Source organism: Onychostoma macrolepis, chromosome 22 (genome assembly GCF_012432095.1).
Source record: "Onychostoma macrolepis isolate SWU-2019 chromosome 22, ASM1243209v1, whole genome shotgun sequence".
Taxonomy (NCBI): Eukaryota; Metazoa; Chordata; class Actinopteri; order Cypriniformes; family Cyprinidae; genus Onychostoma; species Onychostoma macrolepis.
Window position 1 is genome coordinate 31,651,059 of NC_081176.1, and position 25,526 is coordinate 31,676,584.

General features: G+C 34.5%; 1 protein-coding gene across 3 annotated transcripts; it reads right to left on the minus strand.

Annotated features, from left to right (window-relative positions):
- Window positions 1–888: 888 nt before the first annotated feature.
- rubcn (rubicon autophagy regulator) lies at window positions 889–23,980 on the minus strand. Of its 3 annotated transcripts, XM_058761066.1 has the most exons (22): window positions 23,787–23,980; window positions 19,846–19,999; window positions 18,358–18,441; window positions 18,107–18,266; window positions 17,910–18,016; window positions 15,239–15,413; window positions 14,651–15,031; window positions 13,262–13,309; window positions 12,735–12,830; window positions 11,298–11,413; window positions 11,022–11,220; window positions 10,832–10,936; window positions 9,260–9,334; window positions 8,307–8,364; window positions 8,048–8,180; window positions 6,345–6,490; window positions 6,196–6,260; window positions 5,873–6,111; window positions 3,854–3,915; window positions 3,623–3,776; window positions 3,377–3,470; window positions 889–2,642 (listed from the first exon to the last, which is right to left on the minus strand). In XM_058761066.1, the coding sequence occupies exons 1-22, from the start codon at window positions 23,822–23,824 to the stop codon at window positions 2,494–2,496; spliced, it is 2,838 nt and encodes a 945-aa protein (XP_058617049.1). In that variant the 5' UTR covers window positions 23,825–23,980; the 3' UTR covers window positions 889–2,493. The 3 variants fall into 3 exon arrangements, with proteins under 3 accessions (XP_058617049.1, XP_058617050.1, XP_058617051.1); XM_058761067.1 differs by lacking the exon at window positions 13,262–13,309 and having other exon boundaries at window positions 23,787–23,979; XM_058761068.1 differs by lacking the exon at window positions 9,260–9,334 and having other exon boundaries at window positions 23,787–23,979.
- Between the last annotated feature and the right edge of the window lie 1,546 nt (window positions 23,981–25,526).

Genomic DNA, 25,526 nt, shown 5'->3' on the forward strand with positions numbered 1-25,526 from the left:
AAAAAATTTCCAGATTTTGGCTGTTCTTATTGACGTTCTCTCATTCATTATATGAACGTGTATTTGCATTGCTTTGACTGTTCTCTGTAGATTCCGCCTTCTTACATGCCACATTGGTCAGTTATGTACTTTAAGTCATTGTACTTTGTACAAGTAGGAAAACAAAGCCAAAACCAGGGGCCTCATTTATAAAGTGTGCGTACGCTCAGATTTGATCTTAGAGTGTGCGTACGCTTAAATCCACGCCAAAGCTCATATTTATAAAGACGGTCTTTGATGTGGAAAAGTGCTTAGCTTCACGTCAGGGTCAGAGCAGACGTACGCACTTTTTATTGTCGGAGTATTGCAGGTTTTTTAAAATGTAAGCTGTTCTAAATTATAATGATTGGTAATATTTTATATGTTAATGATATTAGTTAGGAGTCGTTTACAAGGCAGAGAGCTGAAACCATTCAATTGCGCGCAAGTTGAAGATCATTTGCGATTCATAGATTTCACATCTGAAAGAGACGCCAGACGTCTGGCGCATTTTCTGTTCGTACGTTCATTCTATGAATCAAACGTACGCATATTTGAGAAATGATCGTAAGATCAAATTTAGGATGGTTTCTGCGCAACATTTTATAAATGAGGCCCCTGGACATTTTAGGCAACTTAGAAATCCCGGCCAGGACACGTCCAAAAAAATAATAAAAAAATTGCATGTATGGTCACCCTATTATAACCGATACCGATTGTTTGCAAGTTTATGTGGCGATAACCGATATGCATAACTGAACCATTTATCGGTGGATCTGACATTACAAAACCAATATCTGATTATGGAAAAATGCAGAGACCAAAAGTTTTGAGTGTAACAACAATACAATAATGACTCCAAAACAATAAGGCAGTCTAAACATCTTTAATTGTCAGTTACATATATTTACATAATAAGAAATTATATCTATACACATCTTCTCAAATAGTGCATCAAAAGCCCCTGAATAAAAAAAGGCAACTTTTACAACAATAAACTCAAGTGGACACATCATCAGCAGGATCAAATGAAACATTAAAAACTTAATATTAGATCTCAGAAGCAACCACACAAAAGCAAGTTTGTTCATTCATTCAATCTCATATACTTAAGGTCAGTACATTCAAGTCATTTAACGCTTGTGGCAGAGTAGCACATGGTCGTTATTGCTTCAGATATACTCACAGCAGCAAACAAAAGGGCTCTTGAATATATTTTCTTTTAAATACTACTCAAACTAACTTAGGTCCAGTATGTATGATGTAGAGAAATTCTGTAATACCAATGTAATAAACTATTTTAATCAATTAACACTTTGGTACAAATATCTTTTTCAGTGAGTAGCTTCATTGGACGAGTATGGGCCACTGTGAAAGATTTTGGACCGAATGTGAGATGTTGGAATGATGTTCTGGCTCAAACATTAATACAATCCTCGTTCAAACAAACATCAAACTAGTGCAAATCAAAGAACCAACAAGACATTTTTTGTCTAACAAGGGACAGAAAACAGTGACATTTTTTGTAGGTGCAAAAAGGCCTTCAAATTTACAATTAAAGACCAGCATTGGGCCTCATTTGTGAAACTTGAGCAAAACAAATTTCAAAGTAACTTCCGCAAGAATGGTTTTACAAATTGGTTTTATTTATATTTCTGGTTAAAATGTTCACAAAACCAAAACAATTTATGCAACCAGAGCAAATTTCGGTCTAAAATGTTTTTTTACGAAAAAGCTAACTGAATTTCTGTTCAAACTAGTGCAAAAAATAATTTACACGAACTTGCATTCGGTTCAATATGACAATTTACGCTTTAATTTTTATGTAAATGTCTGTTAATGATTGGTTTTACTTGAAATTCGAGGTTTACTTAAGGTACAGTAAATTAATATTTATTTGCAAATTTTTCACAAATTAATTTGGCTTGCATTTCACAAATGAGGTCTTCCGTTTTAGTAGCTTTGATCTTTAACACAGTAAGCTTGAACCTGGCACATCTAGAAACTTCCCGAAACAAAGGTTGTGCAAAACTCGCTGGAGTTCAGCTGCTCTTCTCCGTCTCTCATCGATACAAACAAGCAGCCATTTAAGAGGCACACAACAAGTTATATGCTTAAATATAACTAACAAAAAGCAGACAGACAAAAACATTACACATAAAAGCTTACGACAGGACTCGAAAGCCTGTTGATTAAAATAAATTGGATTTTTAAGGACGGAGGCAACAAACAAACAAAAACGTGGCACATAGTAAAAAAAACAATACGATTTTGTGTCTGAAGGCGGCAGTCCTTAAAAACAGAAACGCTTGTTTGCACATAGAACTCTTTAGCATTAATGATCCATTGTGCTGCAGTCAGCAGGACTTTTAGAGCAGCTTATTTGGGACGGGAATCAAGAAACGTTTGGCTGAATATCAGTCACTACATTCACTGCTGCGCTGTGCTCTGGTGAAATCGTACTGGCGTTGTGTGTTAGGTCCCGCTGGCCTCGTCCTCCTCTCTGTCCTCCTGCTCCTCCATGTTCTTGCGAGCCATCCGCTCTCTCCTCTCGGCGAGTCTCAGACAGCGAGGACACTGCTTCCCTCCCTTAAAGCAGGTCTTATGATAGCACGCATGACAGTCTGCACAACAACAAAAAAAACACACCATTACAACCAACCACCATAACATGGGAAAAAGACCTAAAGAAAACATTCTAGTTTAACAATGTATAAATAAATGCAAAAAAATATATATATAAATGTATAAATAAACAAATACATGTATAAATAAAAGCAGAATAAATACAAATAAAAAAAACCAAATGTATAAACGCATATAAACAAACAGATACATAAATGCATACATTTTATTCATTTATACATATAAATGCATAAATGTATAAATAAATCCATGAATGCATAAACAAATGATTGTATAAATACATGCGTACATAAATGCACACAGAAATAAATGTATAAATACATTTAAAATACTAATTCAATTTATAAATAAACATTTATAAGTTTATGCATTTATACATTTAAGTTAATGTAGACAAATGTAGGAATGAAAAAATAAATGTATAAATAAATGCAGAATTAAACTAAATTTGAAATACTTTGATTTATAAACGAACACAAATGCATAAAAAAAATTACTACATGCACATGTATTTACACAAATGCATGTAGAAAAAAGAAATAAATACATAAACGTAGAAATAAATGCAGAAATAAACTAAATTCAAAATACTTTGATTTATAAATAAATAACAATAAATTTAGAAATAAACAAATAAAACGCAGAAATAAACACAAATGCATAAACAAATTAAACATTAATCAATCAATCAGCCAATCAATAAGAGGCTCACCTTCACAGCGCAGGCACTTGTTGAGCTCGTAAGGGAAGATAATGTCCTTGTCATTTCCACAGAACTCACAAATGAAGCCCTTGGCCTGGCAGAGCTGTGGGAGAACAACAAGAGAAGAACCAATAAACCTGATAATCTAGATCAACTGCAAATCTAGACCATGAAATATCAGCTCCCCATTTCAGACATCTAAAGAAACACAATGTTCTGTAAGTCCTGTCAAGCTGTGTGTGAACGTCTCCTCACCATGCAGTCCTTGACGTGGCTGGAGCCGAGGCGCAGCAGATCTCGCAGCTTTGGTGCCAGACAGCCGTTGCGGACAGCTGTGAGGTCGTTGACAGAGAACAGGTGAAAGTCTTCGGTCAGATGTCCAGGAAGAGTGTCGAACTGATCCAGAACCCTGTCAACAGAACAGAGACTTGAGACGCAGAGCTCTTCAGTGCTGTCTCGAAGAAAAAGTGCAGGAAAAACACTCACTCTTTAGCCAAACGGCACGTTCTTAAGAGATTCTTCATGTGGTTCAACTGTTCCCTCAATGCCTGTAATACAGTCAATTCATTCTTAATGAAACAATACAAATCACAATTAGAAACATTAAATATTATATTAGAAGTACAAAAATCTGGGGTAAGAATACTTAGAATTTTTGAAAGAATACTTGTTTGATCAAAAGTAAAGAAAAAACTGTAAAAATATTTCACAATATTACTGTTTTTACTTAATTCAACCACTTTTTTTTAGTAAATAAGTACATTTTAAAATATTATTTATTCCTGTCATGGCAAAGCTGAATTTTCAGCAACTTAAATGTTGTTCTTTTAAACTTTCTATTCATCAAAGAAACAGTTATTTAAAACAGAATTCCAGTCATGGCCAAAAATATTGGCACCCTTGGTAAATATGATCAAAGGCGGCTGTGAAAATTAATTTGCATTGGTAATCTTTTTTTTTTTTTTTTTTTTAAATCTAACCTTTCATTGGATAATAAGAATTTAAAATGGGGGAAAATATCATTATGAAATAAATGTGTTTCTCAAATACACGTTGGACACAATTATTGGCACCCCTAGAAATTCTTATGAGTAAAATATCTCTGAAGTATATTCCCATTCATATTCATAATTTTGAGCACTCCAGGGTGATTATGAACATGACTGTATATATGTATATATCTATACATCTATACATCTATACATATATATATATATATATATATATATATATATATATATAGTAACAACATAAATGCCTTTACTGTCACTTTTGAACAATTTAATGCATCCTCGCTGAATAAAAGTATTAGTTAAAAAAAACTATATCTTACTGACCTCAAACTTTTGAATAGTAGTGTATATATTTAGTGCATTTATATAAACTACATTTTGTTACATATTATAAAATATATATTTTATATAATATAGCTGTTTTATTTATGTCTTTCCGCTGTTGAAACACTGACTGAGTGAATACATGAGATGTTCATTCATGTTTATTTCATGTAAAACTAGTAGTAAAGAGGAAGAGATGATCGCGCTGCTATTTGAACTGAGGCGTTTATAAAGTGATCTGTCGCGCCACATCAAAGAGCGCCGAAACGGCATTTATTGTTTGAATTTCCTGAAAAAAAGGACATAATTTGAAAGATGAGACTTTGTTTCTTATCAAAAGTAACAATATATTAAACTGGAAGTTTCTAATTAAGTTCCACTCATGCAGTGGTTATAATAACGCTGTATTTCTTCGGTACACATGCGTACCGAACCAAAAGACCTGTACCGAAAATTTTCTGTACGAATACGTGTATCGTTACACCCCTGATATAAATATCCTAAGTAATTTTATTATATTAATATTTACATATTATATCACACTATTACTTAAGTATAGAGAGAAATTAACATTTTAAATATATAAATATAAAATGTATTTATATTTATTTTATTTTTGTTATTTTGGTAACACTTTACAATAAGGTGTCATTTATTAACATTAGTTAATGTATTAACTAACAAGAACAAACAATGAACAGTGCATTTATTACACTATTTTCATTAACTAACATTAACAAAGATGAATAAATAGAGTTGTTCATTGTTTATTCATGTTAGTTTACAGTGCATTAACTAATGTTAACAAACACAACTCGTGATTTTAATAATGCATTAGTAAATGCTGAAATTAACATTAACTAAGATTAATAAATGCTGTAGAAGTATTGTTCATTCTTAGTTCATGTTTACTAATGTTGTTAACTAATGTTAACTAATGAACCTTATTGTAAAGTGTTACCGTTATTTTTATGTATCTATTTTATTTTATATAATTTTTTTATATTCCATGTTATACATCATTATATTATTGTATTATATTAATATTTATATATTATCATCACACTATTAATACAAAACTAGTAAATTCAACTAAATTGATGCATCAATTCTTAAAGAGGAGCTTAAAAAGAAGCCACTATTACGGTCATGAGACTGTGTAACGTACGCGCACTGTTTCCAGGGCTTTGACTTTCTTGTACAGGCTGCTGTTGATGTCGTTCAGGTTGAAGAGCGGATCTCCTGCGATCTTGGCCAGCAAGTCCCTGGAAAAGTTGCTGACGTAGCTTTTACTGAAGTCCCACTTCCTGAGGATCTTTCCTGGTATGACGGCCTGTGCGTTCTCATGACAGCACTGGCAAAAGTAGCGGCCCAGATACTCACAGTACCTCAGCCTCTTGATGTAGTCTATTGCACAGAGAAACCACCAGCGTAAACCCACAGAGTCAAGGAAATCAAGCTGTATTTATACAACGCATGTGTGTTTCGTACCTGGATCGATGCGAATGCCGCAGCCGGCGCAGCGGTAGTTCTGTTTGGCCACCACCACTTTCCTCCTGACAGATCAATGGAGAGATACATACGTTACACAAGCATGTCATGAAGGGAATGAAGCTGAACACTGATGGAGATGGTCTCACTTTGGAGGAGGGTGGATGTTGAAGATGATCTGTGGTCTGGGAGGGGCCCACTCCAAATTTCCTCGCACTCGGATGCGTAACTTGTAAATGTCTGCGTGTTCTCCGTCGTCAGGTGAAATGGGAAGAGAATCTGGTATTGGAAGGAGCTTTAAAACAAAACAACAACAAAAAACAAATGCTAAAATTAGCAGAAATTTAGATATTTTCAGTTACAATCAAAATTTGAGGCAAGACACTACAGGCTTTTTCGTGCACTTATAAATTTTGAGATTTTGGGCTGTTTTGAGTCCGTAAGAAAACAGGAAAGATACAAATTGTTTATTTTATTACACTTGATCTATCCGCATCTGGAGATTTTAATTACAATGCACTCTTTTAAAGATTTAAAGGGATAGTTCACCCGAAAATGAAAATTAGCCCATGATTTACTCACCCTCAAGGCATCCTAGGTGTATATGACCTTTTTTTTCCCAGACAAATACAATCTGAGTTATATTTAAAAATGTCCTGGCTCTTCCAAGCTTTTTAATGGCAGTGAATGGCTGTTAAGATTTTCAAGCCCCAAAAAAGTACATCCATCCATTATAAAAAGTGCTCTAGACGGCTCCAGGGGTTAATAAAGGTCTTCTAAAGCGAACTGATGCATTTGTGTAAGAAATAATCCATATTTACAACTTTATAAACCATAATCTCCATAACCACAACCGTAATCTCGAGCCACATGGAACAGCTTGTGCGTATGACACTTAGTGTAAACTAAAGATTACAGTTTCTAAAATTCTAAATATGGATATTTTTTTTCTTAGACAAATGCATTAATTCCCTTCAGAAGGCCTTTATTAACCTCCTGGAGCCATATGGAGCACTTTTTATGATGGCTGAATGCACTTTTTTGGGCTTCAAAATCTCGACACCCATTCACTGCCATTATAAAACTTGGAAGAGCCAGGATATTTTTTAATGTAACTCCGATTGTATTCGTCTGAAAGAAGAAAGTCATATACACCTAGGATGGCTTGAGAGAGAATAAATCATGGGGTATTTTTCATTTTTGGGTGAATTATCCAACAGCACTTGCACATACCAAATTTTATATATTTATTCCTATTAATATTCTGAAGCTTTTTACAGAGCCGTTTGTTCATAAGTTGCCTGATTCATGTAACATTGCTTGCATTCCTAAAAAAAAAAATGGTGAAAATTAATTTATTTTTTGTCTGTTGACAGTATTTTTTTTTTTAATTATGAGATGATAAAAAGAAAAAATGCAAAACCTTTAACTGTAGTATGCCATCAAAACGAAACAAGAATTTTGAACCTGGCTTTATCTGATGCTCAGATTTCTGCAAATTAGTACATTATATAATATAATTGGATATTGCCCTAAAACTAATTTACACTCAATACGTTATTATTGCATACTGTTTTATAATGTACTACAATACGGAGGTTCAGATAATTGCCACTATTTGCAATAAGTAGTATAAATAGCAGAAAATCCTGCTATTTTAGCAGTGCAAATAGCTGTAGATTCCATTTACACAGTGTAAACAGCATATCGCAAAAAAAACAAAAAAACAAACAGCCACAGCCTAAACAAATATATCAACTGTACTTTCCAATACTGTCAGTATCGCAGAAAACTGCATATTTGCACAAAGTGTGTTTCAGGCCTAAGGATGTAAATAGAGAAGTCGTGGTACTTTTTGAGGGGCGTCTTGTTCTGGAACCAGCCAGTCGAGCTCTGAGGCGGCGGGCAGCTGCATGCCCTCAAACTGTCTGAGGAGACCCATCGCCACCGATTCTGCTGAGTTTGACTGTAGCATTGATGGAGAGCTGAGCAAACAGACATTACAGCAGATCACAAATCAGTTCTGGATACCATTCAAAACTCAAAATCACTGGACTTTACAACCACAAAAAGATCGAGCAAACAAAAAGACAGATTTGTGACGTTCTTACATGGAGTCAGAGCAGAGGAAGGACCTGCTGCCGGACGCACTGCGCTTGATGTCTGCATCTGACAACAATGAGAATAAAACAGTTAAAACCTTCTCCAATGAGATCTACTGTATAAGAAGAGCTATATACCAGCAACAGACCATGCTTGCCTGAGCAACACTAAGCATCCCTAAAATATTTGGAAAAATCTGAATAATAAAATATTGTGACATATTTTGTTAGTGTATGAAAATACAATACAATAAATTTCTAAATTAATTAAGTTATAAGTTATAAAAGTTTAAAAATCACAAATATTTAAACATTACACACATTTTTATAAATATATATAGAATAATTATATGTAGTATAATTTATAAACAATTTTAAATGTTACATTTTATAGGCAAATGTTAATTATTAAAATATTTCTTATTATTGAAGTGTCTGGCAAAATGTCTAGTAAAACTAAGCAAATTAATTGCGCAAATGGCCTGTGTCCTAATATTACAAGCTGATAAACAGAAAGATTCATGTCACTGGTTATGAACTGAAGCATTAAGATATGAAAACTTTCGATTTGCTGATTAATATTAACAAAAGAGATTAGGGCACATGATTGAAGCCATTCTTATATAATAATGTTGCATAATTGTTGAGACATACCCATCATAATGCAGCAAAGCAGTGCTAAAGGTTGCAGGTTTATTAGCACATATCATAAATAAAAGCCAGAAAACGGCAACATCAAACAAGAGGTTTATATGACATGCATATTGACACATGGGATGGACACTTGTGAGAGAGGATGAACAAGCAAAGCCGAGGAAAAAGCAGGAACAGCCAGCAACTACTGCTACAGAGTCTAAAACACCTGACTCCTCCGATCCCACCATTATAGCTATCAAGCAGCAAAGGCTGTGAGACAATACACACGGCTTCCCTTTCTCTTTCTCTTTATCTGTCTCTGGTACCTGAGAAGAGGGACGCGAGTGACAGGGACAGGCCACTCTGAGACACCGCCAGCAGGGACTGACCATCACTGCCATCTGAGAGACAGAGACCAGAGACTGTATCCTCAACCAGACGCCGATTCTGGTGTCGTACAGGTTATAAAGACAACAGGAAATCTAAACGGGCCTCATCTACTTAATAAATGTCCTGGTCACCATTCATCAATGCAGAAACTGCACATTATTCAAAAATGATATTTAATTTTTATTTAAATTATAACAATATTAATTTTTTATATACATTTTAAATGTAAAAAAATATTTTAAAAACATACACAACCAATCATAAAGTTTTGGGTAATGTTAAAGTCTCTTTTGCTCACTAAGGCTGCATTTATTTGATCAAAATATAGCAAAAAGAGTAATATAGTGAAATATTATTACAGTTTAAAATAACTGGTTTCTTCTTTGATGAATAAAAAGTTCAGAAGCCTGTAACATTATAAAAGTATTTACTGTCATAAAATGTACTGTCTTATAATATTTTTATATTTTAAAAAAAATCCTACTGACCCCAACCTTAAAAAGTGTAGTTTATATATATTACAAATGTTCTAAATCTGTTACATTTTATGTTGTAAAAATACGTAAAATATTTTAGTACAAACATTTGCAGATATGTGTTGATCTTTATCAATATGAACAAATATCTCTACTTTGTTCATTATCCAAAAAAAAAACATTTTTTTTATGTTTTATTAAAAAGTGATTGAGAATTTTGGGATATTTCATCTATACGAATCAAAATACATTATTTCTAGCCACATATTTCTTTGAAATGTGTCATATTATGACATTCTTTATTCATTATATCAGGACAGTTGCACCACATGACTTTTTACAACCAGGAGTAATTTATGTAGTTTTTATGTGCGTTTCAGCATGTTGGTTGTACCAAATGACTTTTTGGTTGCACAATATGACTCTTATGTTTTATTAAAATTTAGCAACACATTTTATAAATATTACCCATAAGTCCCACAATACATTATTTCTAGCTAAACATTTCAATAATTCTTTGAAATGTCACATTATGAAGGTTAATAGTATCCTTTTCAATACAGTAATATGACATTTCTAAATGCAACAAGATTTTTAACCACATAAACAAAACTTTATCCACCCAGAATTAGAGTGAACATCTCACTTCCTAAAACACCATCTACTCCCACGTTTTAAAAGTTTTGGTATGTAAACGTGTGTAAACGTAAACAGTGTTAATGTTGATTTCACATTGATTTGCATTCTGAAGTCTAACGTATTAAGAATAACAACACCTGCAATGACTATTCTGCTCTTTCCTGCTAAAACACACAAATAAATCAAGAAAAAAAAAAAAAGAAAAAAAAAAACGTGATTCAAAGTTACAAATTAGGGATCAAAAATAAGCATAATCAGTTAGAAATCAGTCATGTGATTGGGATGCAAACACATTTCTCATCACATGGCATTATGGGTAATGAAGGCAATCGTGAGGATGATTATACGATCACAAGCGGGAATGAGGTCAGACTTTCTGTCTGGAGCTCCTACCTTTGAGCTCGATATCCTCCACATCTCTATCCGAGCCAGAGTCAGAGGGGTGAAAGGAATCCTGGGAGCTCCTCCGTGAACCGCCACTATCCACAGATGGGGCTTCTGTGGAAAAAAAGCAATAAATATCCATTGCACACATCCTGTTTACATTTAATTTCCCTCCTGATTGCAAACGCCTCAGTCTTACGGTTATTAGAGGAGACCGGCGGCTTTATCTGCGTGCTGCGTATCTGCAGTCTGCGCAGACGGATTTTCTGTTTGAGCTGTTGGATTTCCGAGTCGCTGTCGCCCTCTTCCTCGGCCTCCTCCACCGGCCTACGCATGTTACACTTCATCAGCTCGATGGCCGCGATCAGAGACTCCGAGATGCTGAAGTGGGCATTTTCCTGCGGAGATGGGATATGAATGTAAGTTATGAACACCATATATGAGACGCTGAGTGCAGCGAGGAGTTTGCGCTTGCCTTTTCCAAATCAGCACAGCTGCCAAAGTCCTGCTCGGAGAGGTAGCTGATCAGACTCTGACCCTCGGACGGTCTGCGGAACAATCCGTCTGGGATACTGTTGTACTGGCTGCCGTCTGCAAGTAAGCATTAAGGCACATTTAAGATTATGATTATTTTAATATAATTTGATAAAATATGCAAGTGTCCATGATGAAGAAAACAAAATCTAGTTAGAAACGTAGAAATGTGCACTTTGTATTCATGTTTGTTTCGTATGGTTTTGGAACAAAAAACTTTATTTTTCGACAAAAATGTCATGTGGTGTAACCATCAAGTGAAAAGTAGTATTTTTTTCCTTACACCTCAAATACATGTGAGTGTAATGAGTCTTAATCATTATTTTCAAAAAGGTTTTTAAATATATATATATATATTTTTTTTTTTTTTTTTTTTTTTTTAAGTAAAACATTTTTTAACAAATATCAGAAAATTATTAAATAAGAAATATCAGCTTTTTGGAAGTCACACCACATGGCATATTACAACCAGAACTGATTTTACCATCATAAAAAAGGTCATTATCTGTTATTTTAAGATAATTGTTTTTTTGTCATATTTCAGTATGTAGGTTGTACTGTGAGACTTTTAGTCGTACCACATGACTTTGATAAGATGGACATAAGTTTTTTTAAATTTAGTTGTGATACAATATTTTTTTTAAAAAAGAACTTTTTTCATTATTCATTATGATATCAGGACAGTTGTACCACATGACATTTTATAACCTCAATTAATTTTGCCATCATATAAAGGTCAAATTATTTTATATTTTAAGAAACTGTTTTCCCCTGCATATTTCTGCATGTTGCACCACATGACTTTGATTAATTGGACAAACATTTTTAAATAAGCAGTAAACAGCTGTGTTCAAATAATTTTTATATAAAAAATTTAATGTCAAACTCCTTTATTCATTTTTTTTTTCAATTCTCTCTTCATTACAATATCAGTACAATTGTACCAAATGACATTTTACAACGAACTAATCTTGCTGTCATTAAAATCAAATGTCAAATGTTTCAGCATGTTGTTTGTACCACATTACTTTTGAAGGCAAACATTTTTCAAATATTAACAAGCACTAAAGTAGTTGTGTTAAATGTATTTTATTTAAAGAATATTAAATAAATAAAACAAAAATGTTAATACATTTTTGACTGTTTTACTATATTCCTTCGTCATAACATCAGAACATTTGTACCACCCTTAAATTTTTACTTTATGCTCACAAAAAATATCAAACAAAATTTTAAATAAAAACATGCTCTTCAAAGAAGTAGTGTATTTAGGTCATTGTAAGCATGAATTGCATTTTTAATGTATTTTTGAATAAATTAATAGATAGAAAGCATCATGTCATTGACCCAAAGAAAGACGAAAGATAAATTCACTCACTAGACTCCATATAAATGGAACTGCTGGTACTGCTGTCGCTGCTCTGGGGTGAGAAAGGACCACAGCTCTTTGAAATTGGTGTAGCTGCAACAGACTCTGGGAAATACAGAAAAACATGATACGAATTAAACACAAATACATGATATTAGGATAAGGAAGATAACAAATGCGTCTTCCTGGTTCAGGATCTGATCCATGATAAACATTGATGAAAATTTAGATCTACACAACAGAAACTCTACATGTAGATCTACGTTTATAACTGATAACATAATGGCCAAAAAACAGAAAAGACTAAAAGGAAACTGAGAAAAATGAAATATTAAAAACTTTCCAGGCACAACTGTGTAAAATTTCACTAAGAGCAAATGGAATGGCACAGGACAGGAATGTTGTGCAACAGCTTGACAAACGATGCCAAAAGCTGAAGAAAAAAAAAAAGAAACAAAATAAAAAGCAACAGTGAATCATGCATGGGTAACAGAAATGGAGGGGTGGACAAGATGCAGCACCACGGCACTGCAAACCTGCGACGGGGTCCTCAATAATAATGGTGATTTTCCTGTGATTCCCTCCTTTCCATACAGAGAAGAAAAAGAGAAAAATAGAGTTGAAGCAGAGAAACTATCACCCTGATCCACAGCAAGACCAAAGAGCACAAGAGATACAACAGCAAGAAGCAAGGTTTGGAGATCTGTTTTTAAATATATATTTTTTTTATTGAAGACGTGTATGGGAATGCCATATTTTTCAATTAAAATCAAGCTAGTTAACATTATAGATCAGTTAAAGTGAGCGAACAGTCAATTTGACTTTCATAATCTGATGTATTTTTAGGTGAAACATGACCGAAACATTTTACGTTTTAATGTAATATTGCAATTTTTTAAATATTAAGAAAGTAAATAGGATCAATTTTAAATTTTATATAATTTGACAGCTTAAACACTCAAAACTCATCTTGTGGAAACCATTTTGAAATCGGACTTTGCGTTACCATGATAATGGTACTTTAAAACCTTTCAGCGGGCTCCTCCCCCTAGTGGGCAGTGTTAAGTGTCATATTACAAAATTTACTACAACATTTTATAATCAAAACTTTTTATAATCTTGACAAATTTTGGTGGTTATGTTGAGAAAATTTTTTTTTTTAAATTGTTTGGTTGTCAACCGGTGGCTATTTTTGCTATAAACAAAACCTGATAGGAACCTCAATTTTTGTAATGTCAACTTCAAATTTGGAACATAACTTAGACGTGTGGCTTTGACTTTACACCATTTTTAGATTCCACAATATTTTGTTAAATATTTATTTTACATAAAATATACATTTTTTTGGACATTTTCACTTTAAATGCTCAACCTCTTAAATCGGGTGGATTATGATTGAAGTTTTTACTGTTCAATAGCAAGGAAAAAAAAAATGGAAAAAGCCTTCAAAACAATCCAACCGAAGTGCATAGACCAAAAAAGTTCCCAAAAGTAAAATCCTTGAAAAAAGTCTGCACACTATCAAATGTGAGATAAAAGCAATTTACTGAAGAAACAAGGCACCAAGGCAAACATGCTTGGCACTGAAAAAGGTCACATGTGACTGAAACGTTTGCCTTGGTGCTTTGTTTTTTCAGTAAACTGCTTTTCTCTCGCATATGAGAGCGTGCAGACTTTTTTTCAAGTATTTTACTATATAGCTAGAAAAAAAATTGTTCTGAAAGTGATTCCAACCATATCGTTCCTTTGTGCCATTATCGATATAGCTGTGGCGTGGATGTTGCTATTCTCATACAGTTATCCTTATAGTTAATGTCCTCGGCATAAACAGGCTTTTACACTAATAAATGTTGCTTCGTTAGTAGTTTTGCTACTTTTAGTTAGTTTTGACAAGGCCTGTGTTCCAAAGAACTGTTTGTACGCACCATTTTTCTGCTTCTGCGTGACGCCCGTGTCAGACAGAGACCGGATGTGGCCCCTCGAGCTCCGCCCCGTGGTTCTCTGAGCCTCTGAGAAGGAGCAGCGGCGCGGCGGGGGCGGAGCCAAAGGAGTGTGGGCATCGCCCTGAGTCCCCATGTGTTCACTGCTCTGAGTGGAGCTGGACGAGTCGCGCCGTTTGTGCTTCCCCAGATTACCGATAGCCAGGTATTCCGGGCCGTCATCCAGATCCGCTTCCACACAATCCCGGATCTCGGGCAGAGCGGTTGAGGCAGGCTCAGTGAAGGAGATCTGGGGGATTCCTGCGTCCTGGTTTCCTTTACCACACACCCATGGAGCTCCCTGAGTGCTGCTGGATGGAGTGACATCTTGACGACAAACAAAGAGATGCACTGTGATACCAAATAACGGTCACATTTCTTCAACGCAAGCATTGCTAACTGCCCACCTTCCATCGCTAGTTTTCTTGCCAAATAACATACTGTTTTCTGGGACATTTTGTGTGTAAACAAGGCAAGCATTTAGCATGGTAATGGAGCCACAGAGCGGCCTGTTGTTCTCTGAAACCTGCTGACCTGAGCTGCTCTTGGAGAGTGGGGTGTTGGGAATCTCTGTAAGGCAGCTCTGGGACGTGGTGAGCCGACGGGAGTCTGAATTGTCCGCAGGCCTCCAAATTCCAGTGGCCCCAGGAAGCAAACACAAACTCTGACTCTTCAGCAAACCAAACGGAGACTCTTTCACATGCGAAAGCTTTGAAGACAAAAGAGACAGAAGAAATTTACATACCAGCATGTAGAAATGCATGGTTTCAGTGAAGGCCAACAATGTAGTAAGATGGTGTAGTTATAATACAGAGGCTAAAAGGGCTATGCTAACCAACCAAACCATGACCTTTAGAAAAACTGGATGCTATTTAACTAGCTAGCTAGCTATAAACATGCTGACATTTTAATGAACTTGTATTGAAAATGGTGTAGTTATGTTATCTGCCAGCAGGGGCTAAATAAGCTATGCTAACCAGTCAACCAAGACCGATTGAAAACTGGATGTTACGTAGTTCGTTAGCTAGACACATGTTGACAGTTTAACTTAAATTGAAGTCAGATGGTATAGTGTAGTTATGCTATCTACCAGCAGAGGTTAAAAGGGCTATGCTAACGAGCCAAACCATGACCCCTTGAAAAACTGGATGTTATTTAGCTAATTAGTTAACTAGCTAGCTATAAACTATGTTAACAATGGTATCTACCAGCAGAGGCTGAAAGGGCTATGTTAACCAGTCTAAGCATGACCCCTTGGAAAACTGGATGTTATTTAGTTAGCTAGCTAACTAGCTATAAACATTTTGATATGTTTAACCAAGTTATATTGAATTAAGCTGATGTAGTTATGGTATCCATACGAAGCTAAAAGGGCTATGCTAACCAAACCATGACGCCTTAAAAACTGTACTTTAGTTAGCTAACTATGTTAAACCGAAGTAAGTTGGTATAGTTATGGTATCTACTAGCAAAGGCTAAAGGGCTATGCTAACCAGCCAAACCCTGACCCCTTAAAAACTGTATTTTAGGTTGCTATCTAGCTATAAACATGTCAACAGTTTAACCAAGTTAAACTGAAGTAAGCTGATGTAGTTATGGTATCTATCAGAAGAGGCTAAAAGGACTTTAAACATGCTTTAGCTTTAAACATGTCAACAGTTCAACTAACCTACATTTACATAATCATTTATAATAACTCATAATCGTAAAATGCAATAAAACATGTTTGTATTCCTGTCTAAGGTGTTTTCGTTCTCAAAACTACTTATTTCTTTATCGCATATATTGATCTTGGTCAATGGTCTCATCTGATAGGAAAGATGTTTATTGGAAAGATCAATGAAAGTGTGAAAAGAGGAATTTGGGCCAGACATTCAGTGAGATAACAACCAAGTGTGTGAGATGAGATCATGGACAAACAAACACTGACTGTTATCCTAAAAATACACATTTCACAGGACAGGTTTATGAAGGGAACTGTTTTCTGGTGTAAAGACTTCCGAGGACCTCACATTATTAAACCCTTCTCAGCTTATTACAAAAGCTTTCTATGGACTTTGGCCTCTATAAACCCAAACAAATGAATTCCTACCAGTGAAGGAAATTTAAAACCTTTTATATTGCCAAAGCAGTTTTATTTTACACTGCAGGGTCACTGCTGCACATGTTAGGTGCGTCAATGCTTGGAGTGTTTGGACAAAAACCAAACTACACACTGCAGCCCAACAAAATCACCTAATCCCAGAATTATAAATGAAAAGTCTTTTAAATTATACATAACATAATATCACCGAAGTTAAAATTGTGCTTCCACAGCCAAAAAAAAAAAAAAAGATGATATTGAATTCTGAATAAGATTTTAAATTAGCTTTTATTTTTTGATATGCTTATTGTTTTATTAATATTAAAATAGCTTTTGTTATTTTTGATAAGTTTTTACTTCTACTTCAATTTTAGTTTTATTTCGGTTAGTAATTTTAGAACTTAAGTATTATAACTTTATCATATCTTTAGTAATTAAGTTAGTTGCCACGGCAACATTTAAAACTTTCGTTCAGTTTTTCATCTAATATTTACATTTTACTTTAGCTTTATTTCAATTAACAGAAAGTGTTTTTATTAGCTTTTTTGTAATATTTATTTCATGCTTTTCTTAATTAAGATAATAATGACTTTAAATTATCTTTTAGGGAGTGATTTCTCAGCCAAAATTGATGAGCAACTAAATTGCGATTAATTAAATCGCAACATTGCGTAATTAAGATTAAGAATTTTAATCGATTGACAGTTCTAATTTTAATTAATCATACCAACACTTCTAAAAAAGTCTCAAGTCAATTATTTACAAACCGAGTTAATATTGATTTGTGACTTAAAGGGACAGTTCACCCAATAAACTGTCTGGTTACCCCAATTCATCAAAATATCTTCTTTTATGTTCAGCATGAGAAAGAAACTCATACAGGTTTGGAACAACTTGAGGGTGAGTAAATGATGCCAGGATTTTCATTTTTGGGTGAACTATAACTTTAAGCCTGGGTCTCAGACACGAGTTTCCATCACTGTTTGGATTCAACAAAGACCAGGAAAAACATTTATCTTCTTTGTTATGCTTAATCACATCCTCTGGAGTCACAATGTAGAAAAAACCTTACTAATATGAATCAACTACAGACTACTTCTACCAGGACGTCAAGTTTCTCACCCTGCCGGTGTCTATGAGAGCCAGCAGTCGAGGGTTATTCTGCTCTACGGCCTCCAGACACTGGAACATGGCAGACACGTGTGGTTCACTCAACAGGAAGGCCCTGTCTACAGAAGAGACAACCAACAACATTATCACACACAGGAATACCGTATACATAAGTGAAGATGCTAAAGGTTTGGTGGATGTTGAGTTACCATTGTAATATTTCTGTGTATTTGTCTTATGCTGCAGCAGCGGTTTGAGCTGGGCAGATAAGATGTGACCTTGGAGACTGTGTAGAAGCCAACGCTCGGCTTTATAACCCTCACCGAAACTCTGAACACTACTGCTCAACACCGGCTCCAGCTGACTGAACTGAGAGAGAGAGAGAACAAGGAGTCAAAAATCTCACTGAAGGTGTCAAAACAAGCTTCACGTGGGAAATATTCACTGGACTGACAAATACCTGTTCTACATGACAGGCGAGATGAGGACAGAGATACCGCACACACCACACGAAACGCCAGTAGTCTTTTTGTTTATAGTAAATCTGCAAAACAAAATAACCAAATTAGATCTTGTACCACAGCGTAATGATTCATACATTAAAAATATGTTTGGTCACTTCTCTGCTTGACAACACTGTTATTCATAACAATTCATAGTAAGTATTTAAATAAAACAAAAAAAAGTTACATTTAAACAACAACAACAAATGTCTAAAAATAGAGATCTGAAATTATAAATACAAATTATAGTAAAATTTCTATTTAAAGTAAAATGAAGCAGCAGTTGTTTGTCATTTGATTGGCATCTGACTGACAAAGGTTTATCTATAAAGTCAAGTAAAAATAAAAAAAGGGTATTTTATAATTTTATTTGTAAAAATAACAAATAAAACATTTTTGTGATGAAATTGAAGCAACAGAAGATTGAGTCATGAATCAGTGCATCTTCCATTCAATAATTTTTTGTTTTTATTTAATATTGAAATCTGAAAAAAATAAATAAAAAGTGTCAAATTTTTTCGCTTTTCATTTGATCAAACAATTTATTTTTAAAAATCAAGAATTCAGCTTCATTTTTACATTCAGGGATAGAAAACGAATAAACTACTTGAATATTCAATCTCTACATGGTTTATTCACCGATTGTCATATGTAAATTAAAAAAATGACATGCTCAATTCACAGTAAAACTAATAAAGTGCATTTAGAAAAAAAGATATGCATTTCTATTTAATGCTGACTTTTAAACATAAAAAAGAGATTTTCAAACAAAAACACTGCCGGGTTTTGAAAAAGGTCTCTTGTGCTCACCAAATCTGAATTTATTTGATCAAAAAAATGCAGTAAAAATACAGTAATATTGTGAAATAGTATTACAATTTAAAATAACTATTTTCTGTTTTTACATATTTTCAAATGTGGCCATGTGACACTGAAGACTGGAGTAATGATGCTGAAAATTCAGCTTTGCATCACAGGAATAAAATATTTTACAATATAACAAAAAAAATGTATTATAAATTGTAACAATATTTCACGACATTACAGTTTTAGTGCTTTCCTGATCAAATAAATGCAGCCTTGGTGAGCAGAAGAGACTTTTTTCAAAAACGTTAAAAAAAAATTAATAAAATCTTACCGACCAGAAACATTTGGCCAGCAGTGTATAATAATCCTGATGTAGGTTTCATGACGTTAATCTATAAACGAACACAATATTTTCTTTGTTGGAAAGGCCAGAGGCCATTTCTTATCTCCAGTTAGGTACAAAAAGTAAAACAAAGTAGTAACGAAACTTAAAAACACTCTTCCTCGTCTGATTAGCCACAGAGCTTATTTGAGTCTAATGGTTCCTGGTAAATCAGGCTGTTGTTTTAAACACATTCTTGCCGTCACCACAGGATATTCTAGGTACTTTAAAGAAAAACCCTCATGTTCCTCCACACCTGTTCGTGTTTGAGGCCGTGGCCCAGGATGTTATTCATGTCCTTGTGCAGGCGCTGAAGACCCCCGTAGCGGGACCACACGTTAGGGTTGTTGGTGGACAGCAGCCCTTCAACAGTCGTCTTCAGATTAGACAGAAGCTTCCAGTGTTCCCATCTGAAGAAAGCACATGTAAATTGCTTTTACAAGTATATTAATTACAGAAAAATAAAGGCCACTTAAGTGTACTTAAGGTTTGCTTTGAAATACATTTTAAGTAATAAAGTTTTAATAAACTTACCGTGCTTTATAAAAGTATACTTACTTTAATGCGTTGACCAACATACTAAAGCACATGTAAAGTATTTCATTATATTTTAACTGTAGTGTTATATTACATTCAAAGGTAATTTATTTTAAATATACCAAATTTCAACTTAGTACATTCAGCAGTAGAGAGGGTTCCTCAAATCTTTCTCTGGAGGGCCAATGCGCTGCAGAGTTTAGCTCCAACCCTGATCAAACTCACCTACCTGTGATTTTCTTATGATCCTGAAGACGTTGATTGGCATGCTCAGGTGTGTTTGATTAGGGTTAGAGCTAAACTCTGCAGGAAAGTGGATCTCGAGGCCCGGATTTGAGGATTCCTGGTTTAGCCCATAGATTCCTATATAGCTTTATGTAAAAGGCCTATAAATTCTATAATTCATCTAATTTATTAAGTTGTGGGTTTAGATATATATTTAGACATTCTCAAAGACAACTTTTTGTAAAGGTTTAGTTTTTTTGTTGATTTGAAGTGTCAGTTTTTGAAATCTTGAGACATGGGACAAAACCGAATAGGTTAACAAAACTTTCCGGCTCAGACTGAATAGGTTTAGCTAATGGGTCTGTCACGTGATGAACGAACGACTCAAACCCGAAGACTCGGAAGATTAACTAATCAATTGTCTTTCCGGCTCAGACTGAATAGATTAAGCTAATGGGGCCGTCACGTGATGAACAAACGACTCAAACCCGAAGACTCGGAAGATTAACTAATCAATTGTCTTTCCGGCTCAGACTGAATAGATTAAGCTAATGGGGCCGTCACGTGATGAACAAACGACTCAAACCCGAAGACTCGGAAGATTAACCAATCAATTCTCTTTCCGGCTCAGACTGAATAGGTTAAACTAATGGGGCCGTCACGTGATGAACGAACGACTCAAACCCGAAGACTCGGAAGATTAACTAATCAATTCTCTTCCGGCTCAGACTGAATAGGTTAAACTAATGGGGCCGCCACGTGATGAACGAACGACTCAAACCCGAAGACTCGGAAGATTAACTAATCAATTCTCTTTCCGGCTCAGACTGAATAGGTTAAGCTTATAGGTCTGTCACATGATGAACGAACGACTCAAACCCGAAGACTCGAGAGATTAACCAATCAATTCTCTTTCCGGCTCAGACTGAATAGGTTTAGCTAATGGGTCTGTCACGTGATGAACGAACGACTCAAACCCGAAGACTCGGAAGATTAACTAATCAATTGTCTTTCCGGCTCAGACTGAATAGATTAAGCTAATGGGGCCGTCACGTGATGAACAAACGACTCAAACCCGAAGACTCGGAAGATTAACCAATCAATTCTCTTTCCGGCTCAGACTGAATAGGTTAAACTAATGGGGCCGTCACGTGATGAACGAACGACTCAAACCCGAAGACTCGGAAGATTAACTAATCAATTCTCTTCCGGCTCAGACTGAATAGGTTAAACTAATGGGGCCGCCACGTGATGAACGAACGACTCAAACCCGAAGACTCGGAAGATTAACTAATCAATTCTCTTTCCGGCTCAGACTGAATAGGTTAAGCTTATAGGTCTGTCACATGATGAACGAACGACTCAAACCCGAAGACTCGAGAGATTAACCAATCAATTCTCTTTCCGGCTCAGACTGAATAGGTTTAGCTAATGGGTCTGTCACGTGATGAACGAACGACTCAAACCCGAAGACTCGGAAGATTAACTAATCAATTGTCTTTCCGGCTCAGACTGAATAGATTAAGCTAATGGGGCCACGTGATGAACAACGACTCAAACCCGAAGACTCGGAAGATTAACCAATCAATTCTCTTTCCGGCTCAGACTGAATAGGTTAAACTAATGGGGCCGTCACGTGATGAACGAACGACTCAAACCCGAAGACTCGGAAGATTAACTAATCAATTCTCTTTCCGGCTCAGACTGAATAGGTTAAGCTTATAGGTCTGTCACGTGATGAACAAACGACTCAAACCCGAAGACTCGGAAGATTAACTAATCAATTCTCTTTCCGGCTCTGACTGCATTGGTTAAAGGGTTACTCCACCCCAAAATTAAAATTGTGTCATTAATCACTTACCCTCATGTCGTTCCAAACCCGTAAAAGCTTCGTTCGTCTTCGGAAAACAAATTAAGATTTTTTTATGCATTCTGACAGCTCTCTGACCCTCCCATAGACAGCAATGTAATAAACACGATCAACGTCCAGAAACGTAGCAAGGAGTTCGGTTTTATAAACAATAGCATACTCACTGTTTGTTGTGTTTCTTTTCATGCAGTAATTAATTGATTACAAAAATAAATTTCTTGAGAAAATTCTTAAAGAGACTACAAATTCAGGTTTTTGTCACCACCATCAGATGTGTCAACTCCGTCAGTTGAATATTTTGATAATATTTCATTATGATATATATATTTGTTGAGGAATTGTTGGTCATATGTGAAAGTGTGATCTGTCTACTAACACGAGAATGTGTTTTGAAATGTTAAAAACATCTTGAATGCTGTTAAAGATAAAATTGCAATTATATTACACAGTTCAAGGTAAAAAGCACATTTTGTTAAAAAAAAGAGAACATTTGGGAGGTTGTATTAAAGCATAGTTCAGCAGCTTAGTACATATAAGATACATGAATGTAGCTTAATGTGTCTGAATACAAGGTTTTATTTTATTTTTTATTTTCAATTTTGCACCCCGTTTTGTCCCACTTCTCAAAAACCAGTGTATTACTACAGTCACACCTGAACACAGAGAAAGCATTGTGTTACACACAACATTACAACTCCATAAAAAGGTATATGTACATCAGAGCTTAATTCTTCAGGGTCTGATGACTTGTTTTGGCTACATGGTTATAGCCATATCAGTTCATTTGAGTGTGTGTGTGTCTGTTTTGCATTCTTGATGTTTTAAAGGAAGCTGTTTTGCTTCCCTAATGTCTACTGCATTGTAGTTGAATTATTGCTTTTATTTTACATATTTGCTGTGTTACAGTCACACCAGTTCATAGGTGTTAAATGTTTCAGAAGATCATAAAACTGAGTTATGAGTCACAATAACGAGAGTTTCTGTTATGACCTTTCATGCTAACTTAAGTCAGCTCGCAGGAGCAAACAACACACACAAAAAGTAACAGCTTAAAATGAAATTTCGCGCTTACATCTGCTATTTACCAGCTAAATGTGAGCGTGTACAAGACTGTTGTTATTCGCTGTAAGTCTAAAGCTGCTAGAACATACGATACAGAATCCCACTATAGTGAAGTCGAGTCTCATTAATATTAATCAAGACACAGAACGCTTCCGCGAGCGCCAAGCCTCCCATTGGTTGATTCCCCTGCTTACATAATAACATACACAGCTCGGCCAATCAGATGAGACGCTTTGTGGGCAATAGTACCGTGGCGTAATTAATATTCATTAGCGAAGTCTTCGCCATAGTAGGATGTCCAAACGCACTAGCCGGCTAGCTCGAAATTATCTTCGCAAACAAGAATTTTAGTGTATACATATATCATTTAAATGTTCTTAAATACATATATACAAAAGTATGAGATGATAAAACTATTTAATTTAGCACCATAACTAGAGCTGTGAGTCTAGCTGTAGAACTCAGGTCTGCTGTAACTGTTAGATGTTAATGTTTTTGTTTACCTGCGTTCTCCATCTTCCGCCTCCGTGGATATTTCCATCTCGAGTCCAGGTAACGGCTTGATTTAGAGTTTAGGTCGGGTTTAAACACAGAAAACCCGCGGACAGGTAGCTGTTGTTGTTTCCACTGGGCGTCCCTCACCATAACAAGAGAGACGGAGGTGAAGTCAGAGATAAAGCGCGCTCTGACCGGATGCGCATTCCTGAAGTAGCGGAAGCGGGTTGTTTTTCAAAATAAAAGTTCAACGTAGACTTTTATCTTATCAAAGCATATACACTATACTGGCCATGTACTCATAATATATTGATATATTAGATTAAATATTTGGTGATTAAGTAATATTAAGTAAGATCGCCAGCTACGGTTGTTATTTTATGTATTTCATTCATGTTGTTTTTGTATATTGATTTTGCATTATTAATGTTTCATTTATTTTGATTATTAATTATATTTAAGACAAACTATTTATGAACAATTTTGTGTTTATTATTTGTATATTTCATTTATTTTGCATTTATTTGTATTTTTCAGTTGTTATATCACGTTTATTTGAATTATTTTTTTTATATTTGAGTTGTATCTAAACCGAATATTTATGAACAATTTGAAAAGTTTTTATTTCGTTTATATTTTTTAATTTTGGTAGTAAATTTAATTTAATTTATTTTGCATTTATTTTTATAGGTTTTTTTTTTTCGTTGCGTTTGTTTTAATTATTTATTAAATTTGGATTGTATTTGAAATGAAACTTTCATGAACAATTTAGTTTATTTCATTTGGTACATTTAATTTATTCTGCATTTATTGTAATTATTAATTACATTTAAATTGTATTTAAAGCAAAATATTAATGAACAATTTGGTTTTTATTTAAATGGTATATTTAATTTATTTTTATATTTCATGTATTATATTTAATTTCATTTGTTAATTAAATGTAAATTATATTCGAAGCAAGTATTAATGAATAATTTAGTTTTTATTTATTTGGTATAGCCTATTTAATTTATTTTGCATTTACTTTTAGATTTATTACATTTCATTTATTTTAATTATAAATTAAATGTAAATTATTTTAAAGCAAAAAATTAAGTTTTGATATATTTGGCATATTTAATTTATTTTGCATTCATTTTTATATTTAATTTATTGCATTACATTCATTTTAATTATGATTACATTTAAATGCAATTTAAATATTTAAGTATATTTAAAGCAAAATATTTATGAACAATTAAAAACAACCAAAACTTAACTGAATTTAAATACAAACACAACCGTCCTAAGCGATGAGAAAAAGCGTCCGTCTCTGTTCTCAACTTCATTTGTGGCCTTACACGTTGTGGCCACACGGTGGCGCTGTTAAACTACAATGTTTTCCATATGTGACCCTGGAGCACAAAAGCAGTGATAAGCAGCACAGGTATATTTGTAGCAATAGCCAACAATACATTGTATGGGTCAAAATTATACATTTTTCTTTTATGCCAAAAATCATTAGGATATTAAGTAAAGATTATGTTCCATGAAGATATTTTGTAAATTTCCTACCGTAAATACATCAAAACTTAATTTTTGATTAGTAATATCAATGGTAATATGCATTGCTAGGAACTTCATTTGGACAACTTTAAAGACGATTTTATTAAAATTAAAACATTTTAAGGCTTTCTGCATTGAGAGTTAGAGCCAAGGGCAGCATATTTCCATTTCGCTTTTGAAGGTATAATTTATGGTAGCAA

Excerpts from the sequence above, each read along its gene's own strand:
- rubcn (XM_058761066.1), bottom strand. The coding sequence starts at position 23,824 with ATGGAAATATCCACGGAGGCGGAAGATGGAGAACGCAG. Across the intron at positions 18,267-18,357 it reads TCGCCTGTCATGTAGAACAG|TTCAGTCAGCTGGAGCCGGT; the intron begins GTATTTGTCAGT and ends TCTCTCTCTCAG. Across the intron at positions 12,831-13,261 it reads TATTGAGGACCCCGTCGCAG|AGTCTGTTGCAGCTACACCA; the intron begins GTTTGCAGTGCC and ends TGTATTTCCCAG.